Raw genomic sequence first — 17,930 nt, 5'->3', positions numbered from 1 at the left:
GGGACCCTCTGAAAAATGCCAAAGTTTGCTACAGGTCAAAAGGACTTCATTTATAATTTGATTTGGGGACGTTTATCAAAGATATCAGAAGGTTTTAAAACATTTGTTCAAATAGGACCATAGGTCACTGTGAAATAATACTTAGCTATTCTCTTAACCAAAGTGACTTCACAGGCAAATACAGAAAGTTTAATAATTGTTAAAAAAAAAAAACCACACCTTAGCTCTTGTAATATTAAAAAGACTCAGCGGACTCAATGTAAGTCATCAAAGACCTGATAAAACAACACAGGAAATTATTTTGATGAAACATAAACATCTCTGCTTTTTAGACAGACTACTCAGAGGTAAAGAAAAACCGTTCACAATTTCCCTATAATAGAAGACTTCTGTCTCTTTAACACAGAGAGAAAACCAAATTCTAATTTTGCACCAGTTTACTTTTAATATTTATTCACTCAGTTAAACTCATTTGAATCTTGGCCAGTCCTGACCATGCACAAAACTTTTTTCTAACGGTTCCTTTCTCCCAAACCTTCTGTAACTTCCTTTTTTACATTCAGATTTTATCATATGCTTTCCCTCTTTTTTTTAAAATTAATTTTCATTGGAGTATAGTTGCTTTACAATGTTGTGCTAGTTTCTACTGTACAGCAAAGTGAGTCAGCTATATGTATACATACATCCCCTCTTTTTTGGATTTCCTTCCCATTTAGGTCGCCACAGTGCATTAAGTAGAGTTCCCTGTGCTATACAGTATGTTCTCATTAGTTGTCTATTTTATTCATAGTATCAATAGTGTATGTGTCAATCCCAATCTCCCAATTCCTCCCACTCCCCCCCATTTCCCCCCTTGGTGTTCATACGTTTGTTCTCTACGTCTGTGTCTCTCTTTCTGCTTTGCAAATAAGATTATACCATTTTTCTAGATTCTGCATATATGCGTTATTATACGATACTTGTTTTTCTCTTTCCGACTTACTTCACCCTGTATGACACTTTCTAGGTCCATCCATATCTCTACAAATGACCCAATTTCGTCCCTTTTAATGGCTGAGTAATATTCCATTGTATATATGTACCACATCTTCTTTATCCATTCATCTGTCGATGGACATTTAGGTTGCTTCCATGTCCTTGCTATTTCCCTCTCTTTTTTAAAACCTCTCTTTAGGACAAATTTACCTGCTTTTCCCTTAACAACATGCATTTCTATTCCTTATATCTTTAAAAAAAATTTCCTTGCAGATGAATATATTTTTCTTATTTATTTTAGTAGTTTTAATTATATGTAACAATTAGAGTTATTAACCCTTAGAAACCTAAATTTCTAGTGAAAACTAAAAAGTAAGCAAGTGTGAACTGTTTGCTACACCAGTATTTTTTGATTGGCAAACTTATGAATACATTTCATAGTTTCTAGAAACATATATTTCCTCATAGCATATTTTTTTTCAGTGTGGTATAAGACATGTTTCTAATGGACACAAACGTCTTTAGTTTCTCTGTAATAAGACAAAAGTAGGTAAATTTAAGACTTATTTAGCAACTAATGTTTCAGTATCTTCTCTTATTTGGAAATTATCTAGACATTCAATGAATAACCATCATTTAACTTAACTTAGCAAAACTCTAAACTTTTAAGTTACCAAAAGATTTTGGAAGCTAATTGTAAGTCTTATCGCACTTATGTCTATCTAAATCATTTGTTCCCAATAATTATGTGTAGATTACCCATGAAAACTTCATGAGATATTAGACAAAGTCAACCATCTTCCCAGGCTACTTTTCTTGCTGACAAATTTTGTAGCAGAGATAACATGAACTTATTTTACTTTTGGTAAACCTAGGTAGAATAAAAGTTTTACATTTAATGTTGATAACTCTAAAGACATGCCTATTTTAATTAAACCAATAACTTTAGGGCTTCCCTGGTGGCGCAGTGGTTGAGAGTCTGCCTGCCGATGCAGGGGACACGGGTTCGTGCCCCAGTCCGGGAAGATCCCACATGCCGCAGAGCGGCTGGGCCCGTGAGCCATGGCCGCTGAGGCTGCGCATCCGGAGCCTGTGCTCCGCAACGGGAGAGGCCACAACCGTGAGAGGTCCGCGTACCGCAAAAAAAAAAAAACCCAATAACTTTAAATTTGCTTTTACTTGCTAAAGGTTAATCTTAGACCATGTGAACTTGAAAAACATTTGGGTTACTTTCTATTACACTTCTGAGATTTAGAAATATTTAATTCATAAGTGCTTACTTTTAAGCCTAAATTAAATAGAGCTCCTTTACAAATTAATTTTGGCAATACCATCTGGAGGTAGAAAAACACCATATCTAAAACGGACACATGTAGGGACTTCCCTGGTGGCACAGTGGTTAAGAATCAGCCTGCCAACGCAGGGGACACGGGTTTGATCCCTGGTCCGGGAGGATCCCACATGCCGTGGAGCAACTAAGCCCATGAGCCACAACTACTGAGCCTGCACTCTAGAGCCCACGAGCCACAACTACTGAGCCTGAGTGCCACAACTACTGAAGCCCGCACGCCTAGAGCCCATGCTCCTCAACAAGAGAAGCCACTGCAGTGAGAAGCCCGCGCACCGCAGTGAAGAGTAGCCCCCGCTCGCCACAACTAGAGAAAGCCTGCGAGCAGCCAAAAGTAAAATTAATTAATTAAAAAAAATAAAACGGACACACGTAGACACACAGACACAATCTGAGATCTCATAGCTTTCATTTTAAAACTTCAGTCATGAATCTGGGATAACAGTATAAAATTCACTATTTTATAAATAACAGTTGGAATAAGTTAAGTGTATCTGCTCAGACGGTTAAGGCTTTTTACTATTTGTGAAAAAGACTTTTTAAGATTTGTGTTTGTCCTTGACAAATCATTGAGGCTGTGAATTAGATTTTGAGTGAAGGAGCCTTTCCAGCAGTGGGTACTTTTAAAAAAGGTCTCTTTCCCTTTGGTTTCAGGTTCTACTGAATGAACCAGGTTCAGTCTCAGGGGACTGTGGGCTGTGTTTACACTTCCTGACTTTGTAGAAATTTGCAAGATGAAGACAGTTGTTTTCAATTCCCTAAATATCTGGGCTGCCACCTAAATGATATCAAAAGGCTGATCTGCTCATCCAACTACATTTTCTTTAATTTGCTTCTTTATATCAGAGAGAAGGTTTCCAACTAAAATGGAAATAAAAAGATTTCTATGTTCTAGAATTTCAGGGTTCAGTGTACCATGCCTTCAAAAAGTCTGCATAAGGCATTCAATAAAGGCCCTCTTTCCTAGTGCACAAGTCAACCCCAGACCAAGTCACCCTACAGGCAAAAAGCCTCCACTATTCCTCGTATCTGTCCCGATTATCAGTCCCTAGTTTCCACCTCACACCATGTGGGTTCAGGCAACGCTATTCATTCCCTTTAGTACGTTCAATTCACTTTGCCTGAAGGGTGGATTTACATGCCCTATCTTACAATATTAGGCAGGAAAAACACTCTCCAGTGAGACAGTGTCCACCCCCATAATACAATCAGGCAAAAGAGGTGGAACTGAAACAGGAGGGAAATGGGCAGGGCACAACTTTTGAAAGAATGACATAGCCCGAGGACATGACATAAACTGATTAGAACCAAATGGGCCCAAGACGGCAGACAAGTAGACTTCCACTAGACCTTGAGCCTCAGTATATGCTCACTGTAACCCATCAGCAAGCTAAATGACACACCCACAGGCGCCATGACAGTTCCAAGACAGACCATAGGGATCAAAAGTGGGCGGTGGCCCAATTCCTGGAAATCCCCGCCCCTTCCCAAAATAGCTGGAATACTCCTCCCACTCTTTAGCCTATGAAATTATCCACCCCTATTAAAAACTGACAAACCCCCATACCCTGGTGCCTTTCTCACCTGAGATGGCCCACAGTCTGTCTGTGGAGTGTGTTTCTCTCTAAATAAATCCACTTCTCACCTATCACTTTGTCTCTCACTGAATTCTTTCTGCAATGAGACATCAAGGACCTGAGCTTCATTAAGTCCTGAGGCCAGGTGTGTGATCTCACGGTTGGAAGACCGTGGGTTTTGGCCGGGTTCGAGTCCTGGCTGCATGGGTTCAAGTCCCAATCTGAGGTGCACGGTTTCACAGCCACCTTACACAAAGCCCATTCAAATACACCAATTCTCTTATAAACTTTCACCTCAATTCTATCCACTCTTATACCTCTAACCACAGTCTCCGCTAGGACCCCATCAACAAGTCTTGGTCTTATAATACGGGGTAGGGGAAGTGTTCCCACCCAGATAGAACTTCCATTCCCGTAAAACACTTAGGCCATGTTGATATAACCTCTTCACATAATGTCCATTCAAACATTTCAACCTTTATAATCCTCTCAACACTCCGTACTGTACGCCGAGTCAGGCTTCCATCAGTGGGTTTTGGTACCACAGCTCATGGGACTCCCGCATCAAGGAGTCCTGGAAACTTCTATCACCTAGCAGTCTTACCCACTCCAGTGTAAAAGGCTTTGGTTCCCAGTGAGGGATGGAGGCAAGGAACCCAGTTCCTTTGTTAGTCTTTAACTTAATTAATTGGCCTAACTGTTGCCCCAAGCAATTGCTGGTCAGGTTTCTCATTGTAATTTTTTCCTTCTGGCTTTTAAAAATTTCACCAAACCGGGGTAAATGGAACAAATTTGTTTGGTGCTCTTTAATGTTAGGGGATCTTAGGGGGGGTCCCTTTGGCTCACCCAGTCTTAGGTAGTGCTGTTTTAAAATGTTTGTTTTAATCCCATCAATGTCTGTTTTATTTATCGCATTTTAAAATAACCATCTAGGGCTTCCCTGGTGGCGCAGTGGTTGAGAGTCCGCCTGCCGATGCAGGGGACACGGGTTCGTGCCCCGGTCCGGGAAGATCCCACATGCCGCGGAGCAGCAGGGCCCGTGAGCCATGGCCGCTGCGCCTGCGCGTCCGGAGCCTGTGCTCCGCAACGGGAGAGGCCGCAGGAGCGAGAGGCCCGCGTAGCGCAAAAATAAAATAAAATAAAATAAAATAAAATAAAATAACCATCTAAAGATTTCCATCCTGCTGGGATGAGTCGTGCGACTCTTTCTGATTCCTCCTTATTCTGTCACTTTCAGTATTTGCCTTATTTACCTTATTTATTAATAACCCTTTAAAAATTTCCACCTTGTTGGGAAGAGTCCCTTTGACTCTCCCCTCAGCTTCTTCCCATTCTCTTAATGTCCAAGGGAAATATAATGGGAGCCACATACGGGATTTAAAGTTTTCTAGTGGTCATATTTTAAAAAAAGTAAACCAAACCAAAACAACAAAAACAAAACAAAACAAAACCCACAACCAGGTGAAATCAATTTTAATAACATTTTATTTAACCCAATATATGCAAATGTTATCTCAACATAAAGCCAATATAAAAATTATTAGATATTTTAATTTTTTTTTCATAGTAAGGCTTAAAATCTGGTGTATATTTTATACGCCAGATGTGTTATAGCACATCTCAGTTCGGATGCTGGATTTCCATCAGAAATACTTGACCTATATCTAGATTTCATAAAATTTATAGTTGAGAAGGCAGGTTCACCTACCCACATGCTCCAACACACACGTCAGTTTTCCCGTGATGCACTGAGACCCTGCTTGCTCTGGGAGCTCGCGGCTCTGGGCTTCTGTCCTGGTGCTTTTCTTCTGAGCACCTCGCACGCTCTATAATGATGTCTGCCTTCGTCACTACTGCAGTTCTCAACAAACGGTGCACATAGGTAAGCATCCACAGCATATTGGCTGAATAAATATATTTATATCAAAATTAATAAAATCCAGAATTCCCCCCTCTCCTAAGAGTTAGAAGACCCGCTGGTCTACAGAGATGTAAGCTGTTGGAAGAGGGTGGGGTCTCTCCCATCTTCTCAGAGGTTGAGGGGCAAAGGCCTCACTTCTGATCCCTCCACCCCTCTGCACGGGACAACGGCAAGACAGGACAGCCCCCCAGCTGCTGTCACACCAAATGCACACCCACACTTGCGCCTGGACCCTCTCCACTCAGTCCTGACTTCCCCAGGGCTGCTTTTCAATAGTGCCAAAGGCAGCAGGGCTCACTTGGATCCCGGGGTCATGTTTTCTAACTGTTTGCCTTGGGTTCCTTTCAACCTGATCAGGACCTTTCTAGAGCCACATGAAGACTCACGAGGACCAAGAGAGAATGGGACTGGTTGCTGCTCAGACTGGAAACCGGCAGGATGACAGGAGCCCCCCCACTAGCAGTCAGGCCTTACCGCCCACCCAACATCTAGCCCACCCAACCTCTTTTAAAATGTAAAAGAACAATGATTTTCTATGTCAGCTTCCCACTTAGCAACCAAAGAACACATGTGTGTAACTTTTATATATGACCAGGGACCGACGCTGGGTCTATCTGCACACCTGAAACCACACAGGCCTTAGCTATGAGGGGTTTGGTAAAAGGATGTGACAGGATTCTACCCTCCATACACTGTTTAGGATCCTTTGTAGCCTTCTTCCAGCATGCCGGGGACAGGCAGCCCTAGACAGCTGGCATTACCGCCAGGAGTCCCAGGAACGGTCCTGGAGGCAGGGATGATCTACCTGAGGAGATGGCACAGGGTGGAGCTGGACTACGGCCCCGGCATCCTTCTCTGTGGTGGCAGTGGGGCAGGGATACCACCTTGGTGCTCAAAGTCAAGGCTCTCAGAAGGGGAGCGAGGTTACGTGGCCCCAGAAAAATTACCTTTCCAGGAGGACAGGGAAGGGCTCGGGGAGAGGGCAGGACAGATTTTGTACAACCTACTGGGGCATGAAGACCAGCACCTGTTTTTTGCCAAACAATAAAATATCACCCAGAGTGAATGCACAGGTCTCATCGCTGGGGCTTCCATCGACGGCTCAGCCAATGAAACTAACTCATCAAACACAGGCTGAGAGCTCGGGCCTGCCCGCCCTTTCCTCTGGGGCTTTCCCAGCGCAGATCTAGGAGCCCGGAGACAGGCCAGCTTGCCAGGTCACCTGTTAGCCTGAGCAATGGAGCTCACAGAGCCCGGCTCGGTGGCAATGGGGTCAGAGGACGTGCACTGGCTAAATATAGCTCAGCAGCACATTTTTAAAATAAAGCAAAATGTAAAACAGCAGGTTAAATTTCTGAGACAGTATTTCTTCCTTGCCCTGAGGAGAAGAAACGCTGCAGTGGTGGGCGGGAGTCTGTCTTCTCCTCCGCGCTCCCCGTCCTGCGTAGGGCAGACCTCTCCACCGAGGGGCCCTAGCCCAGGGGCTCCCGCAGACCCTGGTGGGAGGTGGGAGGCGGCTTCAGGTCACAGAAGCTGAAGCGGCAGCCGTCCTGCATGTCTCCCAGAGAGACGCCGTCCAGGCAGTGGTCTGTGAAAGCTCTGGTGTTGCCCCACGGGCCTGTCCTCTCCAGTGTGGCCTGGAGGAGTTCTCGGATCCTTCGGTTTTCCTTGGAGGTGGACTCCCAAACAACGTCAAGCTCGCCTTCCATTTCTCTGAGAGAAATAAACAATATAAAGAAAAAGTTTAAAATAACACAATTTAAAAAATATTTATAGAGCCCTTATGAATCCTAAAGTAGTGAGAAGCCAAGTGAAAGAATGTTTAAAGTCAGAGAACAGAGCCCATTGTGCGTGGGTTCTGAAGCAAAGATTCCCAGTGTCGAACGAAGCCTGATGTCCCCTGGAAATAGAAAAAAATACAAAGGCACAGGCTGAAAATGACGTCTTAGATTTCCTCTCTATGTCCTGCCTTTTCTTCTATTTTGGCACCAGTGCACACACCCTTTGCTCTCCATGGCATTAATGTTACAAAAATAAAACACAATAACTGCAGTGGCTGACCTACAGCGCAACGGCCTGGCTGTGGGCGCCCACAGAGCATGGGCCCTGTAGGCCTCTCCAGTGTCCCCACTGCGACCTGACCAACACTCAGACACCTTTCACAGCCTCCATCCACAGAGCCACTGATGGGCCCAGACACAGAGAGTGAGTGAGAGGGTGAGGAGGAGACCAACTGTGGAGAGTGAGGATCACAACCCAGGTCACAGAGAAGACTGGCCCAGACCATGTGCCGGGAGGGCGAGTGTCCAGAGGGAACCAAGGCTGAGCCAGGACTGTGTGATGGGCCCCATGTGGGCAGCTGAGGAAACAGGGCAGGCAAGGTACACATGTCCTCACAGGGCTGTGGTCCACTGGGGGAGCAGACCAGATACCTGCCACCACCTCACATGAGCCCCATGGGGAAGGAAAAGCAAGCCTCAGCCTGAGAGGAGGAATGGGCCTCGTGCAGGACGGCAGGGCTGGGAAGGCCAGCTCTTTCACAGACACTGCCCGGTGGTTACGCAAAATGTTAGCAACTGGATTACCAGGTGGACTCAGCACTGTTGTTTAAAGAGGAGGACACCACAGAGATTCAGGGAGGCCAGTGACACATCCACTCGTCCAGTGTCACTTTCCTTGTGAACTGTTGTTTCCTTCCAAAGCCCATGATGCCCACTAATTACTCTATGTCTAAAAAATCTCCATCCTTCCATTTTCTGATGCAAAACACCCAGATGTTTGATACATTACATCATGATAATGTACAGTTAAACTCAAAACAAAGAGAGAAGGAAATCTCTAAGGGAAGAAAATAAAAAAAGAGGATTAAACTGAAACCACAGAGTTTGGCAAACAAAATGTTTGTATTGCTTTGAGGACAAAGCCCATGCTAGAAACCCAGATTTCTGTAGAATGGAGACTAGTCTTGGGCGCATGCAAACTGGGTGCAACAGAAAACCACAGGGCTCACTCACATCCATGTTTCCCCTCTTCCTCCTAGCAACACTGTGAACTATGTGTCCCAGAATTAGGCAGGTAAGTGGATATATGTGAAGAACCCTCAAAGGAGGGATGTTTGGGTGGAAAAATCTGCCAATCTTCAAAAGAAATCTGCTCTGAGAGGCTCCTTGGGGACTGTAGCCACTGACTTGTTCTCAAATGAATCTGGGGTTTGAATATACACTGTTCCCCATTGTAGAGCATCCCCAGCCCCTGACTGGAGTGGACCAAGAGTAAAAAGACATTTTTGAGACAATCAGGGAAAAAACTCAATGGATGAGTTAAAAGTACATTGGACACAACCAAAGAGAGAATTAATGAAGTGGAATATTGAGCAGAGGAAACCACCCAGAATGCAGCTCAGAAAAATATATTATTAAGAAGTTACACATTCATTGTAAATGTGATAATGGCATTGTGAAATTTTTTTTGGTTTTGGCCATGCAGCTTTCACGATCTTAGTTCCCTGACCAGGGATCGAACCCAGGCCCTCAGCAGTGAAAGTGCAGGGTCCTAACCACTGGACCGCCAGGGAATTCCCTGTGAATATTTTTAAAGTCCTTTTGTATTTTAAAAAAAGCATTACTGTAGATTCTTTTTTAAGTTAATAATAAAATTAAAGTGACTCCAGGTTTGGAAATACTCTCTGGCACCAAAGAAAAGCAAATGCAAACCTTCTCTGGAGAAAACATCCTCAGTCCAGGCCCCTAGGACTCCACAGACTAAATTCAACCCATACATGAGTTCATGGTAAAAAAAATTACTGTACGTAGAATAAAATAAGCCACACAGAGCAAGAGTCAACAAAACCAGATTTCAGACCCCCAAATTGTAGATAATGAAGCTGTCACACACAGAATATAAAATAACTATGAATAAAATGTTAAAAGAAATAAAAGATGTATTAAAGATAAGCAAAGACCAAAAATTTATTTTAAAAACGACTAGGTAGATTTTCAAAAGAACCAAACAGTACTTCTGAAATTGAAATATACAGTTGTTGAAATAAAAAACCTCCATGGCTAGGTTAAACAGTACATTGAACAAAACTGAACATAGAACTAGTAAACAGAAATATTGAGAATTACCCAGAATGTAGACCAGAAAAACAAGGAGATAGAAAATGTAAAAGATAAGACACATGAAAAGATTCAATAAGAAGGTCTAACATACATTTAATATGAGTTCCAGAAGGAAATCTAGAAACAATGAGGGGAAAAGACTTATTTTAAGAGATAGATAATGACTGGTAATTCCCTGGTGGTCCAGTGGTTAGGATTCTGCACTTCCATTGCAGGAGGCACAGGTTTGATCCCTGGTCAGGGAATTAAGATGCCACAAGCCACACGGCACAGCCAAAAAAAAAAAAAAAAAAGAGAGAGAGAGATAACGACTGAGAATTTTCTGGAAGTAATGAAAGACACAAAATCACAGATATAGAGAATAACTTATACCAAGCAGATAAGTGAAAAGAAATTGATAGTTAAATACAATGAAACTGCAGACTACAAGAGACAGAGGAGATCTTAAAATAGGCAAGAGAAATGATGGATCATCTAGTTTTAAAAATGACAAAAGAGTTCTCAACAGCAATAATGAAACAGAGAAGACAGTGGAATGTGCTGAGAGAACAGACTGTCAAGGTAGAACCCAGCAAAAATCAACTCACAAGGATGAGGGCAAAATGCAGACATTTTCAGATAAACAAAAACTAAGAAAGCTTACTCTCACTAAAACTTCTAAAGCATGTACTTTTGGAAGGAGGAAAATAATCTGAGAAATAAGGTCTAAGATGCAAAAGAGAATAGTAAGCAAAGAAACTGGTAAACTCTAGGTAAATCAAAATAAAATAACTATATTGAAACTAGTAATATGTAATTTCTGGGGCTAAAAACAATGATATAAAATAGATCTTTGCTTTTCATCTTCACGTATCTGTATCTACATGTAATGACACTAGACAACAAGAGCATATAAACTGAGTGGGAAATAATTGGGTTAGAGCATTAGGTCTTGCATTTGCGGGTAGAGAAGTAGAGGTGCTGATTAACTTTAGATTTTTGTTAATGTTAGGTATCCATATGAAATTTCAAGGGCAACCACTAAAAGAACATAAATAGAATGTTTAACTTTCAAACCATTAAAGGGCAAAACATGGAATAAGGGAGAAAGTAAAAAACAAAGTTCCATTTTATTAACGCAATTCTAAACCTCCTGTCTGGCAAGAAAGTTGGTACCGGCCCAACGTGTACCAAGTGACCACTTATGGTGGTAAGAACTTCTGTGACTACAGAAAACCTGTTAGATAAGACTTCATTTTGCCTGGCATTAAGAAACATTTGGCTGATAGAAAACATAAACAGCTGTCTGCGTTCTGTCTGGTAACAAATACACAGATTCTACTATAACTTGAAGAAAATCACATTCGAGTGTCATTATGATTCTTCCATGTGCATCAGTTCACGTCCCAGTCTGTCAAAGACAACACAGCCATCCTGAAAAGGCCGACTTAAATGTGAACTCGAACTACGTGAGGGGACCACCAGGTTCACCTCCACAAAACATGCGCCGTTCCCCAGGGTTTCCAATACACTGGCAATACCTCCTCTATCACACGTTTAAAGGACAAAGGTGTAACTGACAGAGTACCTTACAGCCACAGAGAACATGATATACCCATAATCTTATGACTGTGATCTTATGAAAAGGGAAGAATCTGAAATTTAAAGTTCTCAGAAATGGGAACATCATGGCAGAAATAAGACATTTAATCAAAGATTAATAAAATCTCCCAAGAAAATGGAATAGAATAAAAATATCAAAGAGATGGAAAAGCGGGGGGGAAAGGGAAGGACAATGAGAGGACTGGATTGATTTAGGAAGTCCAATATTCAAACAACAGGAATTTTTAAAGGAGGGATTAAAGACCTGGGATCTACTGTACAGCACTGGGACTATAATTGCCAGTGCTGTACACTGGAAAGTTGCTAAGACAGTAGATCTTAAATGTTCTCACCATAACAACAACAACAACAAAATGGTAATTACATGAGGTGAAGGATGTGTTAACCTCATTGGGGTGATCATTTCACAATATATATGTGTATCAAATCACACTGTACACCTCAAACTTATACAATGTTCTATGTCAATTGCTAGGGAAAATCTTGTCAAAGAAAAAAAACGAGGAGCAAGTAAAAAAACCAATATTAAAATATATTTAATATTAAAATCAGATAAAACTAAAACGTAAAAACAAAAAGAAGCAATCAAATGAACAAATCAGGTCCAGAGGGTTTTACTGGAGGATTCTACCAAACATTCAAAAAACAAAGACATTGCAGCGGGGCTGGGGTGGCCAGACCTTTTCTGCTGCAGCGCCTGGTCCAGGACATCCTGCTTGTCCTGCAGCATCCGATGGAGGTGTCTCATCTCCTGCTGGTACTGAGCTGTCTTGCTAGCAAAGTCTTCCTGCTGCTCTGTCAGACGGTGACTGATGTCACCCATCTTCAGGGCCGCCTGCTTCCTGTACCCCTGGGGGAGGAGGATGATCTCTGAGTGAGGGGGTGCTGCCCGTGGCCCAGGCGAATAGCTTTGTGGATGCGTTCCCTCTCCACTCCTTGGCCTGTCAGAGGCCCTGAACTGAGTAAGCCCTGGGCAAGTCTGATCTGAGAGGGCAAGTCTGGATCACAAAAGTCACATAAAGTAATAAAAGAATTTCAAGTATAATAAAACCAAATGTCTGACTTGTATCATGCCTAGTTTTTTATATGCCACAAATAAAAATTAAAACAGAAGGACCTGGCAAGGTCTGTCATACTCTATTGGTAAACAGGTGACTGAGATAAAAGCCTGATTCACTTATTTTCCTTCTTACATTTTTATTGTATAGTACTTACGGTTAATAGATTTCCCTCAGAGCATTTCCAAAACTGTTGTCACATAGATTCTGACGTGTAGTTCCCATAGGTTCAGTTCTCGTTAGAAATTATGACATTCAATTTATACATCTCCTCTGACCCAAGAGTTAGTTTACTATACAGTTTTTACATTTCCAGGTGAAAGAACATTTTCTGCTCTCTGATTTTGTTGATTAATTTCTGGTATTTATCTTTTTGATCAACAAATGTCTGCCTTATTTCTACTTTAGGGGTTTATTGAGGCTTTTTTTTTTTTTTTTGGCAGCCAGTCTATGATCAATTTTTGTGATTGTTCTGTATGTGTGTGTGTGTGTACACACACACACCCACACATATACACACATAAATAAACCTTATAGATTTTGTTGTAAAATCTTCTATTCTTACTTTTGTATAACTTCTTGATCTGTCTTAGACCAAGAGAAGCGGATCACAGCTCCTATTATCACTAAGTTTCCATTTCCCCTTGTATCTCCTGTAGTTCATAAAATTTGCTGCTGTGTTATTTAGTACGTAGGCATTCATGAGTACTATATATTATTAACTGTAGTCTTTAGCATTATCGAGCCCTCTCCTTTTTTTTTGTTTTTTTTTTTGGTCTCATTTAGTGCTTTTGGCCTGAATTCCCTCTTGGCGGATGTAAAGATCGCAACTATGCTTTGCTTTTGTTTGCAAGAATCTGAATTATCTTCACTCATCCTTTTACTTTTCATCCTTCTGAAACACTGCTCCTGACTGTCTCTTGGTTCTGGCATGTAACAGTGTTTTCCTTTATAATATAATCTAAAATTGTTTCCTGTTAATGGGTGAATTAAGCTCATTTATATTTTCTATAGGGCAGACTTGTTTGCCTCAATTTTATCTCATGTTTTATTGTTTTATCTACACATATTTTTAAAGACTTTAATGTAGTCTGTTTTCTTTGCTCTTTTTTGCTGTTGTAACTTTGCTATTAAGGAATGCATCTCTTTTGAGTCTTGTGGTTACTTTTATTTTTATGCCTTTATATTACATGTCCTTAGTCCCCTTATTTATTAAAGTAGCATAATGTTAGCTCCTGACAATCTTTTCTTCACTCTTCCCCTACTTAAATATGCTTAAGCTCCTCCTACTGAAGTTTTCATCTTTAAATGATATCTTTTGACCTCAGTTATTACAGGTGACGCAATCAGCAAACTCATTCTACTTTCTAACTTCCTTCCCCCTTTACCTATCGTTTTTGCCTTGGTTGTATTACTTCTACATTGTCAGGTTGTATTATGTCTACATGGAACTGCATCAGCCGTACCCCTGCTTTTTGAAAGTCTTAGTTCACAGTTAAATATATTCTTTGCTCATGAGCAGTACTCTTCTGAAATGTGCCCAATCATTGCTTGGCTGAACTCAAGTTGATGGATCCTTAGGAAAGGTTTATAGAAAAAATGTTCCAGAGTTCTTATATGGTCACAGCTGTCTGAAGAGCAGCCTGGTTGGATGAAAACATCCTTGAATATTCATAGATGGAATTCCACCGTTCTCTGGCATTCAGTGTTGTTGTTGAGAAGTGTGATGCCAACATGATTTTCTTTTTCTTATGTCCTGGTCCTTTGCTTGGGTGTCCAAGGTATTCTTTCTTCATCTTGAAGTCACAGGTCTTGATGTCTATTTTCTAGGGCCATCCTGGGTCAGTTTTTCATAGGTACTTAATGTGCCCTTTCAATATGTAGATTCAACTCTTCATTTATTTCAGAACATTTTATGAATAAAAACTTTTAAGAATTACTCTTTGGAGCAGAATAAGTACCATTGTTTTGATTTCTGCTTTAGGTAAACTGGATCTCTATCACTTTCTACTATTGTTTTTTTTTTTTTTTTGGCTGCACATTGCAACTTGCAGGATCTTAGCTCCCTGACCAGGGATCGAACTCGGGCCCCCAGCAGTGGAAGCACAGAGTCCTAACTACTGGATGGCCAGGGAATTCCCTCTACTAGTTCTTTTTATTTCTGCCTTCTTGTCTTTGCCTTTCTCATTTATCCTTTATGTCCCTTATCCTGCTTCTATGATATCTTTCTCCCTGGGCTCCTTATAATTTAGTCTACATTTCTCCTTTCCTTCTATTTCTTCCCTGAGTTGTGTCAGTTCCATTTCACATCCTCCTTTGTCTGGCCATCTGTGTCTCTGCTTTTTGACATTTTCCCCCAGCTTTTACTGTTTTATTGAGTTTGAGCTACCTGGCTACCCGCCTACCTCCTTACTTGTCTATCTACCTACCAACGTATCAGTTCACCTTAGAGTACAGGTTTCAATTTTGATCTCCTTTGTGGCAACATTATTTCTGATGCGCTTACATCACGTGTAAGAAAATTATACTTCTATTTTTCTTAAAGAATTTTTGTATGGAGGCCACTGAATTCTTTTGGGATGAGATGAGGTTCCTGTGACGGTGAGAGCAATGGGTCAACTTCCAAGCTTCACACGCCACTTCTCTTGCGGTCCCTTCTCCGGCTCTCTGAATCCAGCCTGGTTCTGAAATACTTCTGCCTGCAGCTCTGATTTCCCAGATCTCATCATTGCCCTGACCTCCAAGTTGATGTCCTCACTTTTAGGAGGGTTTTGCTAAGGTTTCCTGAGATGTCACCTCTGAATTTTTTTTTTTAAGATTTTTTTTTGATGTGGACCAGTTTTAAAGTCTTTATTGAATTTGTTACAATATTGCTTATGTTTTTTTCTGTCTTAGTTTTTGGCCACGAGGCACTCGGGATCTTAGCTCCCCGACCAGGGATTGAACCCGCACCCCCTACATTGGAAGCGTGGAGTTCTCAACCACTGGACCACCAGGGAAGTCCCTGCCACCTCTGAATTTTGACAAGCCTTTTCCAGGTCCCTTCTCCTCACTTTCCCAGAGATCCTGCCCTGTCTGACCTGGATCTGCCTCACAGATTTCTTCTCTGGGTGACTGGGTGGAACTTTTTTATTTTTACTGCTCTTATTCAGATGAACAGTAATGAGACAAATTCCCAAGACAAGGCCAACCGCTCTGAAGATCAGACCTTCTCTTTGGGAAATAAAAGCCAACAGGAAAACCAGGAAAAAAAAGAACAAACTACAACTGCTCTTTATTACTCATAATACTTCTATGCAGATTCCATCATTAATAGTGTGGTATAGTCCTTCTAGCCTTTCGGATGCAGAGCTGAGACACTGTTTTGTATACTGCCTTTGATCTTGTTACATTTTTTAAATTGTAAAATATATTATTTAATTCCCCCAATAGTTATTGAATTAATTGAATACTATGCACCAGGTGCGATTCTAGGTACTTGGGATATACCAGTGAACAAAAACAGAAAAAGAGAAAAAATCCCTTCACTTGTTATTCTGGTCAGAATAGACAAACAGTAACCAACAAACATAATCAATAAATTATGCAGTCTGTTGAAAGGTGATGTTGTCTCTGGAAGAAATAACAAAGCAAGGATAGAGCCTAGAGATATTTCTCTATCTTTTTTTGTTCTTAAACAGCTGCATGGTATCTTATTGTGCAGATGAACTAAAGTTTACTTAATGAACGGAGAGGTGCTATTTCTTATTAATTTTTTTTTTGGCTGCATCACACAGCATGCAGGATCCTTAGTCCCCTGACCAGGGATCGAACCCGTGCCCCCTGCAGGGGAAGCACGGAGTCTTAACCACTGGACTGCCAGGGAAGTCCCGAGAGGTGCTTTTTAAAAAAAAAAATTTATTTAATTAATTAATTTATTTTTGGCTGTGTTGGGTCTTCATTGCTGCATGCAGGCTTCTCATCGCAGTGGCTTCTCTTGTTGCAGAGCACGGGCTCTAGGTGCGTGGGCTTCAGTAGTTGTGGCACGCGGGCTCAGTAGTTGTGGCTCGCGGGCTCTAGAGCACAGGCTCAGTAGTTGTGGCACGCGGGCTTAGTTGCTCCATGGCATGTCGGATCTTCCTGGACCAGGGCTCGAACCCGTGTCCCCTGCATTGGCAGGCAGATTCTTAACCACTGCACCACCAGAGAAGTCCGAGAGGTGCTATTTCTGCCAGAGAAACCCAATACTGCTTTACTCTGTGGATGATCAGTGATACACACATGCAAAATGGGTCATTTTCTTAAACATGGAAATCTGACCCGGGGAAGCCCATTCCCATTAGGAGTGGCTAAATGTCCACTTACCTTGACTTTTTCCTCCAACCTTCCCAAGCGAATATTGCCTTCAATGATTTTGTTGAGAACTCCATGCTTCTCACTTTCTAAACATTTAGCCTACAGAGTAAAGTGAAAAGAAAAACAATGGGCTCTTAGTTTAACAGGAAAATTAAAATAATAAAACATCTGCTGAGAGTATTACTACAAAGAGTATTACCATTCTGCCACCCGTCCTGGCCTGACACCTCTCCAGCCCCCCACCTCCAGATTCCTATCCCCTGTGTGAGGGCTGTGGGCAGAACTTGGACCAACAGCTGAGGAGGGCAAGAGCCGGGAACGGCAGTCTGGGCGCCCCTTCTGGGTACAACTGGAAAATCTGAGCCCCTCAAACAAGGGGGATGTGAGCTTCCAGGACACTTCTCTATTCTTGGGGAATATACCATTCCTTCCATCATATCCAAGGAACAACTGCCAACATGCAAATAAACTTCTCACTGGACTATCTGAATAATTAACAAAACTAAGGATAACTTGAGATGAACACACAATGCCATTCTCCAAACCAAATGTGACGGGCAGTAGATCAAAGAGGGATGTCACTGAAGTGGAATGATTTAGATTAATATCCAGATGGGACATGGACTACTACACACTATAAATTAACCATTTCAAATGGTAAAATTTTTTTAAAAAGTAAAGGTGAGCATTCCTTCTAAGGTAGTACAGTAGTGACAAGTGAGTTTCTAGAAAGGAAAACTAAGACCCAGGGAATTAAACTTGCTGCAGGTCACACGGAAACCCATCCTAAAGGGATTTGAAATGAAGATGCCAGTATCAATAAATTACTATATAGGGGGCTCTCACAAGGCCCAGGAGACCAGGACAGGGTAAGGTGAGGGTGCACGGCCAACAGTCCCACGACAGGGCAGAGGCAGCCAGTACCACCCCCGAACCCCAGCTACAGAGGCTGGTCTTGGGGCTGCCAGGGGCAAGGAGCCTGCAGGGCCAAGG

General features: G+C 41.9%; 1 protein-coding gene across 4 annotated transcripts in view; it reads right to left on the bottom strand.

The window, feature by feature from the left end:
• Positions 1-5,368: 5,368 nt before the first annotated feature.
• CEP89 (centrosomal protein 89) overlaps positions 5,369-17,930 on the bottom strand; it is an 81,001-nt gene continuing 68,439 nt past the window's right edge. For 2 of the 4 annotated variants that reach the window (XM_032613756.1, XM_032613757.1), the window contains exons 17-19: positions 16,947-17,036; positions 12,225-12,394; positions 5,369-7,534 (exon numbers count right to left, since the gene is read on the bottom strand). In XM_032613756.1, the coding sequence (XP_032469647.1) occupies positions 7,294-7,534; positions 12,225-12,394; positions 16,947-17,036 (501 nt within the window). In that variant the 3' untranslated portion in view covers positions 5,369-7,293. Of the gene's footprint in view, positions 7,535-12,224; positions 12,395-16,776; positions 16,810-16,946; positions 17,037-17,930 lie in introns of those variants that run through there. The other 2 variants (XM_032613758.1, XM_032613759.1) reach the window with 2 other exon arrangements.

This window comes from Phocoena sinus, chromosome 19, assembly GCF_008692025.1.
Source record: "Phocoena sinus isolate mPhoSin1 chromosome 19, mPhoSin1.pri, whole genome shotgun sequence".
Taxonomy (NCBI): Eukaryota; Metazoa; Chordata; class Mammalia; order Artiodactyla; family Phocoenidae; genus Phocoena; species Phocoena sinus.
Note: the sequence above shows the minus strand (reverse complement) of the source record. Positions and strands in the feature narration are given on the sequence as shown.